At 41.9% G+C, this 20,167-nt stretch overlaps 1 protein-coding gene across 1 annotated transcript in view; it reads right to left on the reverse strand.

Moving 5' to 3' along the window:
• The window catches only part of TGFBR3 (transforming growth factor beta receptor 3), a 204,321-nt gene that overhangs the window by 24,833 nt on the left and 159,321 nt on the right, over positions 1-20,167 (reverse strand). Inside the window, exons 6-13 of the mRNA XM_024565495.4 lie at positions 19,011-19,179; positions 16,967-17,114; positions 12,039-12,228; positions 9,986-10,311; positions 9,439-9,591; positions 6,817-6,957; positions 6,483-6,641; positions 2,166-2,465 (exon numbers count right to left, since the gene is read on the reverse strand). Coding sequence (XP_024421263.2) covers positions 2,166-2,465; positions 6,483-6,641; positions 6,817-6,957; positions 9,439-9,591; positions 9,986-10,311; positions 12,039-12,228; positions 16,967-17,114; positions 19,011-19,179 — 1,586 coding nt within the window. The remainder of the gene's footprint in view (positions 1-2,165; positions 2,466-6,482; positions 6,642-6,816; positions 6,958-9,438; positions 9,592-9,985; positions 10,312-12,038; positions 12,229-16,966; positions 17,115-19,010; positions 19,180-20,167) is intronic.

The following is a 20,167-nucleotide window of genomic DNA, read 5'->3' on the forward strand; positions in this document are numbered from 1 at the left end:
TCTATGGCAAGGCACTCCCAAAGCAAATGAACGCCCAGCTCCTCCAATCACAAGAGAGCAAAGACTTTCGGGTGCACTGTCATTGCTGCTCCGAGAAATGTGCGAGTCAGACACATACTACAAGCAGACAATTCCTCCTCCTCCTCCATCCAAAATACACAGAAAAGCTTGTGCAATAGCTCTCTTGCTGAGGAAAACAATGGATTTTCTGTCAAGAGGCATCATTATTAAATAGACTTGCATTTTACGAAAAGCTTTCTTACTTTCCAACTAGTCCTTAGTTAAGGAGGAGTCTAAGACTCTAGGACTAACACTGTGTGACTCTGGGCAAAACAAGGCACGCACTCTCCTGGCCTCAGTTTCATCAGCAAAGACCACTGTCGGACTCAACAGTCTTCAAGAATGCTTCCTGGAAGATGCTTTGGCTCTGTCTATCATCATACAAAGCACTCAGAAGTCACTAGAAATGTGAAAATATTAACTGTAAGCAGTAAACTGGGAGACAGTGGTAACAGCGCATCCTGAGCCACTGCTCTATAAATGTGAACTGTCGTCGTACTTGCAATGCAATCTCATTTGCTCCTCTACCTAGGAGGGAAGCCAGGTACTGACATTTCAATTTTAGACAAGGAAAGTCTGGTTCTAAGAGGTCAGGGGATTTGCTATAAGTTCTGTTAATAAGTAGCAGGCCTCCCTTGTCAGTCCCCACGCTCTTTCCACTGTATTTTACCTCGGGTACAAACAGCACCTTTAGGTTTAGGGTAACATCCCCTGTCATCTGCTGGGACTAACAGCTCTCCTTAGAATGTTCTGAAGGAAACAGTGGGACTGATTTTCACAGGTGAACACATTATGAAGCTGGGCTTCTACAGGCCAGGCTCAGTGAAAGGGAGAAGCCAAAGCCATAGATAAACACCCCCAGTAACTGCCAGATGTCCCCTCCTGGACTCCCAACTCCTAAAAGTCATCCTCTGCCTACAGCAAACAGCTGGGTCTCACAGCCAAGCCGTCAGTTTCCCAGGGCTCTCCATCACCGCCCACCAAGTCCCAACCTTGGCGGCTACTGGAGGGTGAATGCCACGAGGCAAAGGCATCAATGTTTCCAAAAGCAACCTAAAGAACACAGTCTAAATCACCTTATATACATGAGCTCCCTAATGATTATGATTGGATTTGCTGTATTTTCATATTGTTATAAAATTTTATTTGGTATTATCAGGGAAATAGGTGCCCGGGGGAATAATAGTACAAAGGATTCGTATCAATGGTAACCTATCTGATAATGATTTTTCCTCCTGTCTCTACATCTGTCTCTTACAACCTATGTATTAAGTGAGAGAATTCCATATAGACATTATTAATGATACAGCTCAGTTATTAGACTTTTAGACATTGACTGGTATGTGACTACCAAAGGATGAGAAATAAGCCTACATTGTAAAATATCTACAGAAGAAATGTACATGTGAAATTATACACAATTATGGCAGATCACAGGAACAAAAGCACAGCGGAAGACACCCTTCACATACAAGGTCAGCCTGAGGAGGTAATCAACCTCTCCGATCCCCCTGCAGTAGCCATTTCAGCAAGGTCAAAGGTTCTGATTCCTGTTGCGGCAATGGAATGCACTGGTTCAATATGGGGAGGCACATGAGATGAACATGATGAGCCGAATGTGGAACTGAGAACAATTTAGATGTCTGTTGGTTTCCTTTAGAAGTCCTCCCGAGACAAGTCACCCTTCTAACTCACATACAGAAGGTCAAAAAACAATTGCAATACAAGTCTCATTGGGACCTGGAAAAACTAATCCTCACACTGAACTTGTCCTTTCAGCTGTCTGTACTTTTGGCGCTGCACTCTATCTGAATAGCAAATACAAAGCCAGACCTCTCCCTCAATGGAAAACAGTTCTGATTTATCATCTGTAAGATACTATTACTTAGCATGCACGGAAAAAAAAATCATACTGTCAGGATTTATTCTCTGAGACTCCAGAAAACCCAGTTCCCTGCTAGCAGGGACTTTATTACTGCAGTTGGGCAGTTCCCAAACCAAAAACCTCCACATGCAATAACTTGTGATTAACCTTCTCTGGTAAGTCACACCACCTCACCTAAACATGTCAAAGTAACAGTATGAATGGGTGAAGGCCCACTAACCTTAGGTAATTTCTGGGGGTCCTTTTCCTTCTTGGTACATAACGTGAGCTCACACTGCAGAAAGAGCAGGGAGGTGTTGAAGACAGACTTAAAAATAAAGCTGAATCGCTTCTTATCCACCTCAGCTTGTGAGATAGGGAAGTGCATCCTCTTGGGACTGTAGAATTTCACAGATTCATCTTTAGGGCAGATGTTCTCAATGATGGTGTAATCAGACATCCTATCAGGGTTCGAATATGGAGAGATAAAGCACGTTTGGATGGCAAATCCCAGTTCCTGGTCAGCCTTAGTAACAGTCACCTACAAAGAACAGAACAATCAACACATAAGTAAGTCAGCATCTCACTTTTACGTTACGTGCAAGGGTAACATACCAACATGGCTCTTCTGATAAGAGACATTTCTTTATTTTCACCAACATGCATATTCAGTCTCCTTTATAATGATAAAAGTAACATATTGATATGAATGGTGACAACGAATTATTTAGTTCAAATGCCAGCCTGTGAGATTCCAATACAACATGATTAAGTCTTTCAACCTCCTCTAAGTCCTCTGGGAGATAAAAGTAAAAGCATATCTTGTACATAAAGTGGATTTTCCAAAATAAATAAAACACCATCGAGCAAAGCCCCTAATGTCATAATAGTACATTTGTAAGGCATGCTCTTTTTACAAAACTGCTCAGAAAACACAGAGGCAGAATCTACTTAACCTAGGCAGGGAGCACTGAACTTCCAAACTGCTACAAGTCAGAGTGAGCCTAAACCACTGCAGAAAAGCTATAGATTCATCTAAAGTCCTATTTCACAGAAACAGGCAGAAGCGGCCCCTGTGGTGGGATGTCAGCTAGGGTACAATCTGGTGGCGATCTCGAGCCTGGCAAAGTGTCCCGGCCACTCACAGGTCCAAACCAGGCCTTGCCAAGTACTCTCCCTTCGCTCTTTAAGCCCAACAGTATTTTAAGGGAAATCTAATCTGGAAATGTTTCCGACCCATTTACATTTCCCTCTTACAAAATGTTTGTATGGGCTATATCCAAACCTTGTTAAGGTTCTTTTCTTTAGAAACAGGAAGTAGTGTTTGGCCAAGTATAAACAGAATTCAAACCTCAACTATCCTGAACTCTGCTAAAATCCCTGGACCAGACTGGACTCTCCATTTGGAGACACGTGGATGGCTGTGCAAACTGCCTCTCCCTTCTAGGCTTCATTCCTTGACTAAACTTAGGATTAAAATAAACTTAAACACTTTAGAAATAAAGTTTGTCCTTAACCATAGACCAATAGCCCCAGAATCCTTCCAAAAGGCACGAAGATATAAACACACTTTCCATTCTGAGAAACCCAGGGGAATTCCCGGACATCGCACGGAGCTTTCAGTCCACAGCGCTGTTTTGCAAGATGCCTTTGTGGTTAACTACACGGCACTCAACAGTGAGGGCGATTATGATCACGTCACTTCATTGTGCCTTAGAGCTTACTCCCTGAGAGCAATCTTACGAGACAAATATTTTCATCTCCACTTCATAAATACAGGAAAAACTGAACACACAGAAGAAATGACTTGTCAAGGTCATATCTAGCAAATACTGTAAAACCAAAGCTTAAACCCAGATATTCTGATCACAAGTCCATTTTATCTTTACTATTTCATTGTAGCTACAGGGTCAATTCAACCAGGCCCAAGGAGTAGTCCTGGGAAAATGCGTTGTAAGAAAGATTTCTGGTAAGTAGTGTTTGATAGTCTGTAAATATTCACGTCACTCCTTTTGCAATATTCCTGAAAAATAAGATATTTTATCTTAAAAAGACTGTAAACTACATAAATCTCATTTAAACTACAAAGTGTCCTATAACAAGAACTCAAAACCCACAATGCAAAAACGTGTGACAGAAGAAATGTAAATCTTTTCTCTAATCTCAAAGAAATATGAAATGGCAGAATGTCTAAGGTATCCACAGAAGTTGTTTTGGAGGACAAGTGTTATTATTAATAAGTGTTTTACTCAAAATGGACTGGAAATGGGTAGTGGAAGGGCTATCGGCTGTGCAGTGTGGCCATCTCCAGGAGATCAAGCGCTCTGCTGCTCGTGGACATGAACTCTGATGCTCAGTTTCCTCCCCTACAGATGGAGGGGTACTACCTACTAGATACCCCTCACACTTATTGTGAGGATTTGTAAAGTCAAAATTACATACAAACAGCACGGTTCGCAGTTACTCAATACATAGCAGCATTATTACAATTTTTTTAATTCCCCAAGACGAATGAACTAAAGAGAAGCTGCCATTATGTGGTCCAATATCACAGGTGGCAAAACTGATAATGTCTTGGATTATACGAAGGGACTGTGGTCTCGAGTGAACAGAGGATTCTGGGCGGGGATATGATAAGAATGGCCAGGAGAAGAAAACCTGGAAATAGTTCTTTAGCCAAGCCAATGATTTAGTAAGTTTTACTTAATCTAAATAAAAAATTAACAACATTTTTTAAAAAGAAAAAAATGTATCATTTTCTTATTAGCAGTGGTTTCCAAACTGGGAAACAAAGAATAGGCATAGCTGCTACCCTATTTAGCAAGATATTTACAGATTCTCTCTCATATTTTAGGTGGTTTAAAGCAACTTATAATGTTTTCCCCCTGCCCAAATTCTCCTCAATGCACTTAATATTTAAAATGGTAGCAAAAAGATTTGGCTTGTTTCTTTTTCATCACTTGACAATGCCTTTGACGGAATTTAACTGTGAAAACATAGATGATATATGAAAAGACATACATGGGAAAATACCAATTAAAAACAAAATAGACGAACAAACCCAAGTTTTAAGCAGGCCCACACTGGGGGAAGAGGGAGAAAAACCAAACACCCAGGGCTGGATACACGAGGAAGCCTGGCCACTGATCAGCATAAAGCAGCTAAGCCATGCATTAGCAAAGCCAGGCCCACATTTGGAAAAGAGCAAACTGCAGTTAAGCAGGGCCTCTAAAATCCATAGCACAACAGGGAGCCACCGACCAACTGCACATGTGGGCCGCACAGCCAGAAAAGCAGGAAGAAAACAACAATCTTGGATTAGAGGAGATCTATGATTAGGAACAGCATGTAGAAAGCGGTTTATTTTCCCCAGTGGAGAAAGAAGGTGTACCCGAAGAAAGAGAAGACCACTTAAAACAGGGAATTAAAAACAAGGAGAGATCCAGGAAAATGTCTAGAGGCAGTGGGCTCCATCCCAGAATCTGTACAAATGTGAGAGTTATTTGTCTTTCTAAAACAGAAATATGTGCACTGAAGTTACTTTTAATATATAGAGGTATCCCATTTGACCTGTTAAGCTTCTCACTCCTCCCACAGTGAAGTACACCACCAGCTTGCAGCTTAGCACCAAAGCCAGCTCCACAGACGGCGACTCCCCTGTAAGACCAGCAGACATCCTGAGGGCTGTGGGCGAGTTATCTTCTCTAGAATCCGATCTGTGGACCTGGACTTTGCACTGCTAAGAGGTTCCACTTTCTCCCCTTTCAAATGGCACTTGAGGACGAATGATAGTAGTATATCCAGTGGATAACAGTGTGGGCTCTGGAGTGAGTCCTGGCTCTGACCTCTAGTAGGTGGTAACTGTGTGACCTTACACAAGGTTTTGCCTCGATTTCCTTATCCATAAAATGGGGATATTAATACTCCTGTCTCACAGGATTGCTTTGAAGAGCAAATTACTATACTCTTTATAACTGAGTCTGGCACAAAATCATTCTGAAATAAATGTTAGCTGTTGTTATTTCATTATCCCCACCACTACCTAATATTTTTGTAGCCATTTCACAGACTTATGCTGTGCCTGATTATTATCATTATACTTAGGAAATAGTTTTAATAAATTTATAGATACATTTAAATAATGATCTAGAGAAAAGCAATCTTCATGGGATACAGTGGCACATAGCATTTCGCCAACTTGTGGGCAGTTTAAAAGGTGAGATGTGAGGTGGTTTGAAATATTCCATGGTTAGCTCTGACACCGCAACCACCGAACTACTGTTCCAAAACTGCTAAGCAAGGACACGCTTTGTCAGAATTCATTTTGACAATGTTTTTAAAACCTTTGCCTATAAAACACTCTCCATTTAGGGTAATTTAGCAAATCCGGAATTTTTCTGCTTTGGTCGGAAATCAAGCTGGAAGCATTTTCTGAGCCCAGCCCTCACCCAGAGCTTGTTAAGGGCTGTAAGGAGGAACGGGAAGGGTGCTTTAGCTCACGCCCCAGGAGCTACTACAGGGTAGCACTAAAAGGCCAAGGCTAACGTTGAAATCTCACCTCAACATAAATGTGTCCATTCTCTGCCACAGAGAAGACCCCCTGGGAGGGCACCAGAAAGAGGTCAGTGTTGTACAGCTCCATGTTGAAGCTGATGTTTCTGTTGGGCGGGTCCTGGAAGCTACTGGGATTCCCCACCTGCCGCAGGCTGCAGTTAAACTGGGGAAGAAAAAAATAAGACAGAGGTAAATCACAGTCATATGAAGGATGAAGGTCCTATAGTTTTATAAGCTTTTGCCTTTAATATCCAATTTCCCCCCCCCCCCAATCATTCCTAAGTATAACTAACCCAAAACACAACATTCTCCACAAACTACTTTTTGCAAACACATACCACCAAAATTGCAGGTTGGCTGAACAAGGAAATATCTCCTTCATCTATATCTCCTGGAAATCCATTATCACCTGACTCCAAATCTTCATAACCATCTGGCCAACCACTGCTATCCCCAGGGGATGGAACCTGTATCACAATCTAAAAGGCAGAGGAAGCACAGAGAATATCAAAAAACCCCAAATCACATGCACTTAGTTTTAAAACACACACACACACACACACACACACACACACCCCTCCTCCTCCAAGTTTGCTTAGAGTTTCTTCTTCAAAGAGATAAAAAATAAAAAGAAGCCCAATTCATGTTCAGACTAATACTTGAACTAAAATACTTATCTCCCTTTGTGAAACAATACAAGTAATTTCAAACAGCGAGAAAACAGTAGACACTGAAGTAGGGTTGAATGGGGTTGTGCATAGGCCTTCCTAGACAGTGGGAGGGGAGCTTCTCCTAGGAGACTTCTCTTTACAGAGAAAAATCTAAGAAACACTAAGAGCTGGCTAATGCAAGGAGCTGTTGTTATCTGTATCGAGATTTGTAAAAAGTTTGAGGTAGAAGCAAAGGACTTAATATTTACTATTGAGCCATTCTCTCCTCATCTCTTTTCTTGTACTCCTCTACCTTCCCCCCATTTCTTCCTAAATATCTTTCTCTATGGTATTCAGATGCACAAAAGAACATCATGTTTTATTTCTCGGCACTGGGTAAAATGAGTATTCCTGAGTTAGTTCTGAATAAGATAAAAAATTCACCAAGGGACCATGACTTCATAAATATATAGGATAGTCATGCTCTCTTTTTGTTTGATTTTTTGCTTTACATGTTTAGATTCTGAATATGTTGCGAAACAAAAATATATAGTAAGTCTGACAACTACTACAAACAATTATAACTGGAACAAATAGCTAAAATATTCACTGAAGGGAACAGAATGGGAAGAGAATGTAGGAAAACCACTTCTCTGTTCTTTACCAGGCCCTCAAAAGAAAGTATTGATGCAGCTGCAGCGAGGACCCAGGATACCGCCTACCCCACTATCACCGCGTCTCATTGGCACAATCCCACCACGAAATGTCCATGTACGAAGAGAGGGTTTTCGAGTGCCCCTGATACATATGCCTTTCTCCTCTGAGGCAAATGACCTCCTTTTCTTTTTTTTTTTTAATTTAACAGATAGGTTACCATAGCTTCGTACTGGTGTTAATTTAGACACAAGTTTAAAATTCCCAAATCAAGTACAGTATATCAGCAATGTGACATTCATTATATCTGGAAAAATGGGATAATTGCAACAAATATTAGTGTTGGAATTGGCAGGAGGGTGTTCATCATAGAGGTCAAAGGTTCATGAATTATTCCAATAACAAAGGGAGATTAGCTGGGCCAGCCTGGCGTTGAGGAAAGATGAGTAGACGAGAGGTCAGGAAGCTGGATCCAGTCCTGGCTCTGCCATGAACAAGGCCCTCAAACCTAAGCAAGTCTCTTAACTCCCTGGAGTTCAATTTCCTCACCTGTGAAGTGAGGAAGTTGAATGAGATCATCTTATGGTTCTTTTCAGCTCAAACATCTAAGATTGTCTGAGGGGCAGTAAACAAGGGTTCACAAGTGATTCAGTCCCCACATGAGCCACACTGACTGGAGCGCCTCATCGTCAGTCTTTTCTCTGGGTGGCTCAATGCATCTATCTACTGGCAGTGGAATGAATGAGAATAAGCAGTCTTGCCCCTCCTTGTCCCAGGCCAAAGCTGAAATAGGCGCTAAGAGAGCAAGTGTAAGAAAATGCACCACATCAAAGCTGGACACAGGGCTCTTTGAGCCTTATTTTACCATCAAAACTACAATATGAACTGTGGAAGTAACACTATAAAGTTCTTTTAAAATATCACGTCAAATTCTTTTAACATTCACTGCCTGGTGTCATCTCCGTGAGAATAGGTTTAATCTGAAAGGATTTCGATGAACTGACAAGAGTGATTTCAGAAAGTACAGCTTAGCTGTTGCAATGGATTATCGGGGGGTCTGTGAAATCCTCTTCTGGGTAACCAGAAGTGGCAGATTTTCTTTCAACTTAGGGTCTTTCTTAGAGGTGCAGAGAGGCTTAACACTAATTTCTTGATTGCCCTTTCTGGATTTCTCTCTTTTGACTCTTTTGTTCATGAGGGAGGGAGAAGTCCTCCCATGTCTTGGCAGGACTCAGATGAGGCCAGAGAGACCGGGGTCTGGGTGGCTCAGTTGTGTAGAGGTGCTCCTTCATAGCCCAACGGCTTGGGTTTTACGCTCATAAGGACTGGGTCATTCAATCCTGCAGCTTGGCCACAGAAGTCATAATTACCTTGCCAGTGAACCCTTTGTCACCAGAAGGTGGAAGAGATGACCACAAATGCTCCAACCAAGAAAACAGGGCCTCCCAACTCCCACAGATTCACCAACAAAGCGAATGTCACAAAAAAATTTCAGGGTCAAAGTACAGCTCATTTTGTTGAGAACTGACACTGGGCTTTGGTTGGGCCTGGTGTATAGGCCCTTCCTCTTTTTTATAGAAATGTTAAGACTGATTTTATAGTAACACCCTACAAAGCTCTGGCAAAGGGCCAAGCTCTGTTCTGGAGAACACTCACAGAGTTATAGTAAACCACACCATCAGGGGCAGACCGCCGGTGTCGAGTACCGCAGCCGTTCAAGGGAGACTCCAAAATGAAGTGGGTGCCATTCATCTTGGCCTTGCAGTTAGGATCCAACAGGGTGAGCTCCATCCCCGAGTAGCTGTTGGCCTGAAACAACCACCACCAAAGATGTAAAGGGGGCCCACAAGCAGTTCTACAGCATATAGTTAAGAGTTTACCTGGTCCTCCAAGTACACGTTGCTGGAGGCCAGCATCCCTCCTTCCCCTTCCCTACCACCTCTCAAACAGGATCGTGTTTGTTGTCCTTGGAAATCCAATAGCAAAATATTGACACACAGGATCTGGAGCTCCCCTTACTGAGCACAGCAGACACTGGGTGAGAATCACACAGCCAAGGGGAAGGGAGCCCTCTAACTAAGAAAACAGTATCAAGTCTCTGGAGTCCAAAAGTGAAAGAGTTATAGAGAAATAACTAACATGTACTGAGAGAAGATGGGGAGGGACTGGCCTTCTCTTCTCTCCTTTAAGGAACTGCACTGACCTGAAAAGAATCTTTTTCTACAGCGACAGTCATCTTTTCATTGTCACATTTGACTGACAGGGCGACATCCATGCTTCCTTGCACCTCCTCAGGCTCTCTGGGACCAGGAAACAGTCGTAAGCTGGGGATGACAGGGTCTTTCGGCTGGAGGATCCCATCTTCTCCCCCTTCCTTCTGGCCTTTCCTGGGGACATCCAGGAAAGGAAAGGGGAAACCTCCATTCAGGCCTCCTTTTTCCCGGATGGGAGGGTTGTCTGGGGTGCCAGAGTCCCGCAGGATCAGTAGCTCAGGAGGGATGGTATGGACTTCCTCATCTCTCATCTCCTCTGGTGGTGACAGAAAAGAGCAAAACATCAAGGGTGTTGGATGCCAGGCCACAATCATCATTGTTAGAGGCAAGAACAGGAGGAATTACTACAGAATGGGTGTGTGTAAAATTACTCTTAACGAGTAATGTGAAAAAGATGAGTTGTCTAGAAGCCTGAATTTCAGTCCTGGTGTTTTTAACTGACTAAGTAGCTTTGGGCCGGTGGCTTTCTTCTTTGTGCCTTAGTTTCCCAAGTTTTAAAGTTAAGAGATTTAATGAGATCCAGTGGTTCTCAAATTTGGCTGCACATAAAAATCACTTTGAGAGCATTAAAAAAAATCCCTATGCCCAGGCTGCACCCAAGGCCAATTAAAAATCAGGCCCTCTGGAGTGGTACCTAATCATTTATATGTCCTAAAGCTCCACCAACATTCCAATGTTCAGCCGAGATTGAGAGCCACTGGGTTACATGACTTCTAAAGCCCTATAAGCTATAAAAATCTATGATTTGAATATTATGTGGGACAATATTAGTTTGTTCATATGCCATTGAAATACTTCCCTTGAATCTAGAGATTCTTTAGAATAGTTTCTCTAAAGATTTTCAGACTCTTTTTTGACTCCTAAATTCTAATAGGTATCTGGGCACTGTGGCCTTTTAAGAACCTAGACCTAAAGGAGAAAAGAAAGCTGCTTATTTCCCCCCCCCCAAAATGCTGCTTATACTTATTCCTTCAAAGGGAGAAGCATATTCCCATTTAATCAGTACTCTGTGTTTTTCCACATTGTCAACAATGTGGAGAAAAACAAAAACCCTTTCCCCAGTATTCCCCAGTATTCTCTGCAACCATTCTCCAAAGTCAACTGACGTAAGCTTGAGGTCAGTCCAGCTCAGTGGGAGTTGGAAGTAAAGATGATCAGTGGACATTAACTCTCCTCTAATATCATCTTTTTGAAAAGGATAGTACAGCTGTATGGGTCCAAAACAAGTCAGACCTTTGAGGGTTTTTAAATTTGTACTTTGACAAAAAAACTTCACAAGAACCCTGTGAGGAAGGTGCTGTTTTATTGTTCCCCCACATTACTGAGGAAGAACAACCTGAGGAGGTACAACCTGAGGCTCGAAGGTTAAGCAATGTCACCCCTCAGACAGTGAATAAACGGCAGAGCTGGGGCTTTGAACCTGTATTCCTAGCCTTCATCCTAGTGGCACAGCACTCAGTAGAGGTACACTGGACGAGGAATGGGTCTGGGTATCAGAAAACTTGGTATTTGAGTCCCTCTAACTATATGACTCTGGAGCACCTCCAGAACTAGTTAAGCCTCTCCTTTCTGCTCCATCAAACTGAGGTAATAACTCCTGCATTCCCTCTGGGTGACAATGAAGAAGCGCATGTATGAATCCATGTAACTTTTTTCACAAAAGATACAGCAACCCCCTCCTGCAGTCTCAGCCCCAATGTGCCTCAGCTGTAAGTGGTCAGTAGGTGCCTCTGAGAGAGGAAGCCAGGTTAATTTACCCTTGATGTAATCACAGTGAAGGTGATCTGTAACAAAAATCTGTATTAAAGACAGTTGTCTCAAAATGATCTACAATTCTAGATAACTTGTAGTTTTATAGTAAAAAGCAAACAAATCATTAAAATTTGCAATAGAAAAACAGGACCATGAAGCTAAAATTAGAGTTCCTCATTGGAAAGCTTCATTTGAGGGATTTTAATACAGTTTTTTAAAAATCCTACTTACCATTATTTTCAAGCCGAAGGTGAAATCTGTTAGCCACAGGAGCCACTGTGTAAGATGTCACCGGACTATAGCCATTGTCCAAAGCCCACTTGACCAGATTCTCTTGGGTTGAAGGAATGTCATCTCTTATCGATTTAGTCATTGTCATGGACCTCTCACTCTCTTTCCCAAAGCCAATACTGTTAGGAGCCTGAAGATATTAGGAAAATTTCACTTATGAGTCTAAATGGTGTTTAAATAAGAATAACTTAAAATATCTGAAATAGATTCTATATTGTATATGAAGAAGTTATTTATTCCTTTTTAAACATTTTTTAAGACTTAAAAAAATATATATTTATTTATTTTTAGAGAGAGGGGAAGGGAGGGAGAAAGAAAGGGAAAGAAACGTCAATGTGTGGTTGCCTCTAGTGCGCCCCCAACTGAGGACCTGGCCCGCAACCCAGGCATGTGCCCTAATGGGGAATCTCAATGGCAAACCTTTGTAGCAGGCTGGTGCTCAATCCACTGAGCCACATCAGCCAGGGCAATTCTTTGACTCCCTATTTTCTTTGGACTAAGAACACAGATGTGAAAAATCCTTAAGAACAGATTAAAAGAAATCTATTCATCCTGTTTGATCATAGCATTTGGGTTGTTTATATTGATAGAAATAATCCAATCATGGCTAAGTAGCTACGTACTGAGTATATGTAGTATGTTACTACAGAGTTAATATTTAAATTATTAACACATACATATTCAATATGTATATAAACCAAACTTTCCCTTATTTTTATTTAAAATTACGTACTAAGGATACAGATGTGCATATTATATTGCCAAAAAAAGCGTCTGTTTCTACTTCCTGTACCCTAGATTTAAATGAAAGAAGGCACAACTTAGTTGCTTTAGTACTGACTAGGAGACTATCTCATCTTTGTAAACTACTAAGTTCCATATGGTGAAAAAAAAGAATGTTTATATTTCACGTACAATTTATGATCTATTTAGCAATCCTGTAATTGTATTCATCTGCCGATTCTATTAACTGAATTGGTTTAGGTTTTATGTTCTAAATAATAAATTAATTACTGTGCCTCTAAATTATTACTTAATCCAGCAACACAAATCAGTCTTAAAATTGGCTTTCACTTGGTAATCAGTTACAAAATTAAAACTGAATGATAGAAATCTTTCCAAGAAAGGATATAAAAGGACTCCAAGTAACCGGGACACAGAAGGCAATTTTCCACATCACCTTCTGCAGCGATCTTGTCAGATGAAGAGAGAGCTGAATGCGGCAGAGAGGACCCCAAAGAAGGCACAACATTTTCAACGACTGCCCCACCAGGGCTAGACGCCCTTCCAGCATGCAGATTACGGCATTTCCATGCTTTTTAAAAATCACTTTAATTTCCATGCCCAATTATTTTCTCCTGCATATATACAGCATTTTCCCTAAATTCCCCATTTGTTTCCCATTCTGTTTGCCCCCTAACATGACTACATATTAATCCTTTCCCACTGTAAGACCATAGAAGATTCATTCAGAGCCTCTAAGTTCTCTTGGCCTTTTTGGTTGTGGGATACTAGCTGAGGACACATATTTTCAATCTAAGTTTAAAGGAGCTCGCCAAGTATGTTTTTCTATTACCCAAGGTGCTTATCGGAGAGAAAACTGCCACACTGGCCAGTCACGGTCATGCATGCAAAGGAACCAGACAGCTTCAACCAAGGTCTGTAGCCATTAAAAACAAACAAACAAATGCTCAGCTTCATAGATTTGGGATATTCTAGCTCTCACTCGATTCAAAGAAAACTCCTTAGGGGAAGGAAGGGTTAAAAATAGAAAGAAAACGAAAACAAGGTAAAGAAGAATCCAATTTGTTTTTACAACTTTTTATTCATTTAGTCAACAGCAGTTTCTTAAGCACAGCTTCTTCCCAGCCCTTCAAAGCAGCACGTCGTTTTGATTGGCTGGAGTACTGTGACACGCCTAAACACTACTGCTTGGCCTCCTCGGCCCCAGTCTTTCATGTTGCTGGACAGCTGAGAAAATACTGTATTTCCAGAATACTATCATCATAACGGCCACCTGTCCTTTTCGTACCAGTATGGAGTGATTTGTTTACACCTTTCCACATGAAATCTAGGAGCTGTCAGTACAACTCACACTGATTATGCCTTGGGATTTACAAGGCTACAAATCTATCTACACATTTGTAAAGCAGCAAGGCTTGGGGCAACAGCAGGCAAGTCGGCTGCCAGAAAGGAGTGAACTCCTCACCCTGTATTTCTGGGAGTCCCCAGTTTTTTCCAAGACCTCAGTGTAGCTACTCAAAATAGGAGGGCTCACGGGGGTCTCCAACTACCACTGCCAACTTTCCCACCCACATCTCCACCAAGGATAGTGAGCTGAGTGCCTCCACCTGCCCCCGACCCACCCAACACACATTTGCAGTGGTACTGTTGGTGTAGAGGGGAGGGGCCTGCAGGGAAGGCTGGACAGAGAGTACAGTGCACGTTTTCCCACTGGGATTTAAAAAATGTCTTTTTAAGAACAAAATGGCTATTGCCAACCTTAAAGTCCTGAGGCCATGAAATATTACAACAATAAATTTCTAACACGTTTCCTCCACCTATCCTTTTATGTTTTGGAGGTTCTTCCAAAATGTGATCATGCATGGTCCACAAGGGACCTAAAGAGGTTGGCACGGCCATGTAGTCACGTTCAGTATTCCCATTCTTGCCCACAGCGCGACCCTGCGCACACACATGCATGCACACGCCATCCACATGTAATGGGGCTCTTTAAATCACCCCATCAAGTTCCTCACAAGGGCTTTAGTAGATAATTTTCTGTTTTCACTTTGTTTAGAGAAGTTAATTGCTCCTACAGACAAACTTTTCAAGAGTTGCTTATGAAAGAAAGATGAACTCCCGTTTTTTAAATGCATAAAGTGAGTGAATACAAACTCCATTAAACCTCACAATTCCTCTCAAGAGGAGGACTATTATCGTACCCATTTCACAGGTAAGGAAACAGACTCAGAGTTCAATTGGATTAGCCAGTCTTGACTGGGAGTAATGACAATTGGAGATGGGATTTGAGTCCCCCCCTGTCTGGCCCCAAAGCCAGATTCTTTCCACTGTACCATGTTGTCTTTAAAGGAAATGCTAGAACAAGGTCACTGCAACCCATTTCCCACTTTCTAAGCACAAATGTATGCTTTTTTATTAGTAAATAACTATCCCTCAAAGCACAGACAGAATTCACATCTGAGACAGGAGTTGGAAAATCACAAAGCATGAAACTGATTGGGGGGATAAAAAAGAACACTATGAAACATTACCTAATTGTTTAGTAATGTTGTCGTGCACTGTCCAAAACTGGCCTGGAACAGGAGTGCGGCCAAGGAGAGAAACACAAACAGATCTTACATTGGGATGAGTAACCTCATCTCTAGCCTTTCTGATCTGTATGAGAAGTGGAGACGCTCAAAGCGAACACCAGGACTGCCGTGGACCAGGCACATATATTCAGGGAGTGAAAGAGCCATTGAAGGGTCAGGGCCTAAAGAACATTTACGCAAGAACTCTGGCAGGGAATTAAAATGTAGTGCATGTTTTTGCCTTTCAAGGCATGATGCCCTTTCCTGTTTTTTGTTATTCTGAAATTAAAAACACTTGATTGGTGTGCCCAGCAGCAAAGGCTGCAGACACCTCGGGTCAGCCACACCCCTCATGCCACGCTGGGGAAGGCAATCAAAACAGCTCTGACTTCAGAAAATCATGGCTGGGCTTTGTGCTCCACACCAAATTAATATATCATCATTACAATGGCTTACTGGGATCCTCTCAAAGTTAAAAAAAAACAGAAAAGAAAACCAAAGAAACCACAGGAACCAGAAACAATTACTGTAAATTAAGATGTGTGTGCTCGTGGCTTTGCCTGCTGCCTCTGGTGAGTGCTGTCTATGACGTCGCCTAGGGGAACGCTGGCTGTGCTCTCTGCTGTATCACACGAAGGTGCCATGAGTGAATAATACCAAAACCAAAGGCGTCCCTCTCCCAAAACACTGAAAACATGAAACCCACTCCAAATGATTCCACGCAGGCGCAGAAAGACAATTGGCTGCAATATTTTTTCAAAGAGAATGCATAAAAATTTGAGCCCACGAAAGAGATGCTAAAGAAGTCATTATCTTCTTAAAAATCAGAAGGGGGATTTTTCTTTAACTTTCATTATGATTTGCTCCAATATTCTGTCAAACAGGTATCACCCCAAACATATCTGGGAAAGTTTTATTTTACCAAATTTCAGCAGTCAGCTTTTCAAGAATGGGCTGCTACTGGCTTATCATGCCAACCAGCTAAACCCCTTCAGTACATTTCCTTCATGAAACACTATGCTTAGGGGACCTGTGGGAGGGTGTGACTTTCCACTAGCCCCTCCATTATTGTGAATCTATTACATTGGTGTTTCACCCTTAGAAGTTAGAAAAGACATGCCAACATCATGTGTTTATCTCAAAAGTGGAGAGTATGGTCCTTACAGGAAGGACTCAATCATGAAAGGCTTAATGGTGTGCATTATTTTATACCTACTATGCTGGGAAGCACACTGAAGCATTTCAGGAATTTCACAAATGAGGCAAATGAGGTCCAGAGAGGTTAAGGGACTTATCCAAGGTCACACAGTGTGTAAATGGCTGAGTCTGAACTCAAATCTGGGTCTGTCTTGACCCCATAATTTTAACCACCGCACTATTCACCCTTGTCAGGAGAAGCCAAGGCGCAGGTTATTTTGCAAAGTGAAAAATTCCTGAGACAGCTCAGAGAGAGTGCAAAGAGGCAGAAACTTTATAATAATAACACATGACACATACAAACATGGCTTAAATTGCTGCCAGTCATCAAAACAAAGAAATGCTCGACCAACTTACAATAACTTTCAGGTTTCCCTTAACATCGAAAGATTTGATCACCCAGTTGACAGACTTTTTGCACTTTAAGATCAAGATGAGATTTTTGACCACCTCAGGATCCTTTCGAGAAGGTCTTATGTCAATTATTATATCCACCTGGAAAGCACTGTGGATGGAAAACAAAGGCAGAGTTAGGACCCAAATGCCAGAAAGTTGCAACTATCTCCCCTCTTCCAAGTCTTCATGTTTCCAGTGTCTGGCCAGTTGATTAAAAAGCTGGATTCGATCCCAGGCAAATGACATGTGCAAAACAGATTGTTGGTGCACGCATAACAAAATGGTCTTACATAACAATAGCAAAATATGCCTGCTGATAATTAGCCACTAAAATTTTTCTCCTCTTTGGAAGAAAAAAAAAAAAAGGTGGTTACCTAACACAGCCACTGTTTGAAATGGACTTGAACAAACCAGAAGAGTTTACTTTTCAAGCAGAATTGCTGTTTTCTCAACTTTCAACACCTTCAATGCTTTGGTGTCTTACTTCTCAATGTGCTCTATGTTCAAATCCTTCAAAATCAGAAGTGGGCAGCAGTTTGGTGAGTGAAGGAGGGTAGGGAGGAGGGAAGCATGGCAGTTAAAAACATGGGAAACTTCAGAATAAAAGGCAAAAGGCTGGAGGATTTCTTGACTTACATAAGGTTTGGTTAAGCCATTAACATTAGCTACAGAATCATATCTGCATTAACCTTCCCAAACTTCTGGATATATAGTTATAAAAACACAGAAAACAGGCAGTCAACCAAGTGATTACTGGAAAATTGATGAACACAACCCAAGCTTCTAAGAATTCCGTATAAAGGAGAATTTTTACCAAACAATAACATCTCTGTCATTCTGAATTTAAAGGAAAGTCTTTCTTTCCATCTGCATCTTACGCACTTGTAACATATAAAATGAATGATATACTCAAATGAAGCCTTAGGCTCAATGTTTCAGCACACTTGCCAGATTGCCTCTATTCTCCTTCCCTTTCAATTTTTCACACAATTCTTCGTGTGGGACAGAATGGAATCTTTCCAAAATTGATCCATAGTTTATGCATTTTTCAAATCAAAACTTGATCAAAACTTTAACTTTGACATCCCTCTACAGTATAAATTTATATTTTAAGTCATATAAAATACAATTTTATATTTTAAGTGGAAGAGCTGGCTTTTCCCCTTTTGATTTCTTTGTTTAAAATCCCTATTCTTTTTTTAAAAGATTTTTTTGCTTTCAGTTGCAGGTTACATCGATATTATTCTGTATCAATCTCAGACATACGGCATAGGGATTAGACAACCAAATCCTGTACTTTACAGAGTGGTCCCCCGATATTTCAAGAACCCACCTAAGACTGTATATAGATATTACGACATTGCTGACTATATTCTTCTCTACGCTGTACTATACATCCTTATGACTATTTTGTAACTGCCAATTTGTACTTCTTGGGAGGGTTAAATTTCCAGTCCTAGCTCAGGAAGTTGCAGTGGGAAAGGGAAAATGAGAACGCAAGGGACAGGAAAGTTACATCTAATGGCTATTTCGTGTGTCACTATGAAGGGCCACCCCCATCACTCACACACACCGCTTTGAAGTAAGCAGTTTTGAGTGCAAAAGTGCTCTGATGACACTAGGAACAGAACTTTATGAAAACAGAACGTTAGTCAAATGATAATTGTGTTGCTAAAACACATTTTGTAATTTTCGCATCAGGGATAACCTCATAGGAGATAATAATGTTGCGAGAATGACTGTGTCCTATTACTCCGTGCCAAGAAGTTCAGAATAGGCTTCAGGAACTCAAATGGATATAGAGGATCTGGAGACAGATGCAGAGAATAAAATTTACCACTGGTGCCTTTCCTCCCCTCTTCAAAGCTTCTGTGAATCCCACCCAAAGCATCGTGGCTCCCTCCCTCCCGCACAGGGAGCGCTGCACCTCTCCCTGCCTCAAGTCAGGAAAGATATTTATTTTCACCTCATGCAGTTCGGAGCACCCACCCACTCACTCACTCACCTGTAGGGGTTGGAGTTGGGGGTGATTAGTTCGATGATATGTACTTCCTTATCCTGGGGCTGCCTGGATAAAACACACCCTTCTGCTGCTTTGGGCTGAAGGTACTCAGCAAGGTAATTGAGCGAGAGAAAATTCTTCCCTATGTTGCACGTGGGAGGAAATACTTGATCTGAAAGTAAAGGGGCATAGAACAATCTGTCAAACCCCTGGTCTGCCTGGTAACCAGACTCAAAGGAAAGGACGGTGACACTGAGCAAGGGCAGGGCACAGGAACCATGAGAGCCAGGGAAGGGCCTGAGATCTCTTCAAGATCTGTCCTGAAATGCCTCATCTCTGGTCAGCACGGGCCTCCTAGGATCGACTCTACTGGCCTCTTTTGGTCTACACCCTCTCCAATACTGCGCTCTGTGCCACTTCTTGGTCCTCGTCCATTTCCTCTGACCTGCCTTTCAGTCTCTCTCACAGGCTCCTCCTCTGCTCATCCTTTCAGCACTGGTGGTCCTCAATCTTTGGTGCCCATCAGAACCGACCTGTTTGGACCCCATCCCAGAGCATCTGATTTGGAAAATCTAGGTTGAACCTAAGAAGCTTGCTTTGTGAAAAGCTCCATAGTTGATCCTGATATGAAACCAAGGCTAAGAACCTCATTTCCTTCCTCAGTCCTTTTGTCTCATATTTTTCCTGGATGATCTCAACCCCTCCCATAGCTTCCACGTGTACCTGGATCATGACGCCCTGTCTGAGCTGCCAAGTATCTCCCACCTGAAAATCCACTAAGTATTTCACAGTCAGCATACTCAACAATGAATCCAATTATCTACCCTACCCCCAGATGTGGTCCTCCTTAGATATTTGCTATTTCAATTAATAGGGGAACCAGCTACCTAATTAACCTTCTGACCCACCATGTACTATTAATCATTCCCTCTTATTTATTCCTCACAGCACTTTATACTCTCAAGACTAAAGGTAGGAGTTTGGGGAATGCAGCAAGGGCAGACTTTTTTTAATCCTTTCTCACAACCTTGGCACTGATGGCCAATGGTTCCATGGCACCGTGCAGTTTACAAGGTGCCTTCACGAGCATTGTCTCATGGTGCTGAGGGCTGCTCATCACCTCTGCCAGGGCAGGGGATGCAAGCACCAAGAGTCTGAGG

The sequence above is a fragment of the Desmodus rotundus genome, chromosome 3, assembly GCF_022682495.2.
Source record: "Desmodus rotundus isolate HL8 chromosome 3, HLdesRot8A.1, whole genome shotgun sequence".
Taxonomy (NCBI): Eukaryota; Metazoa; Chordata; class Mammalia; order Chiroptera; family Phyllostomidae; genus Desmodus; species Desmodus rotundus.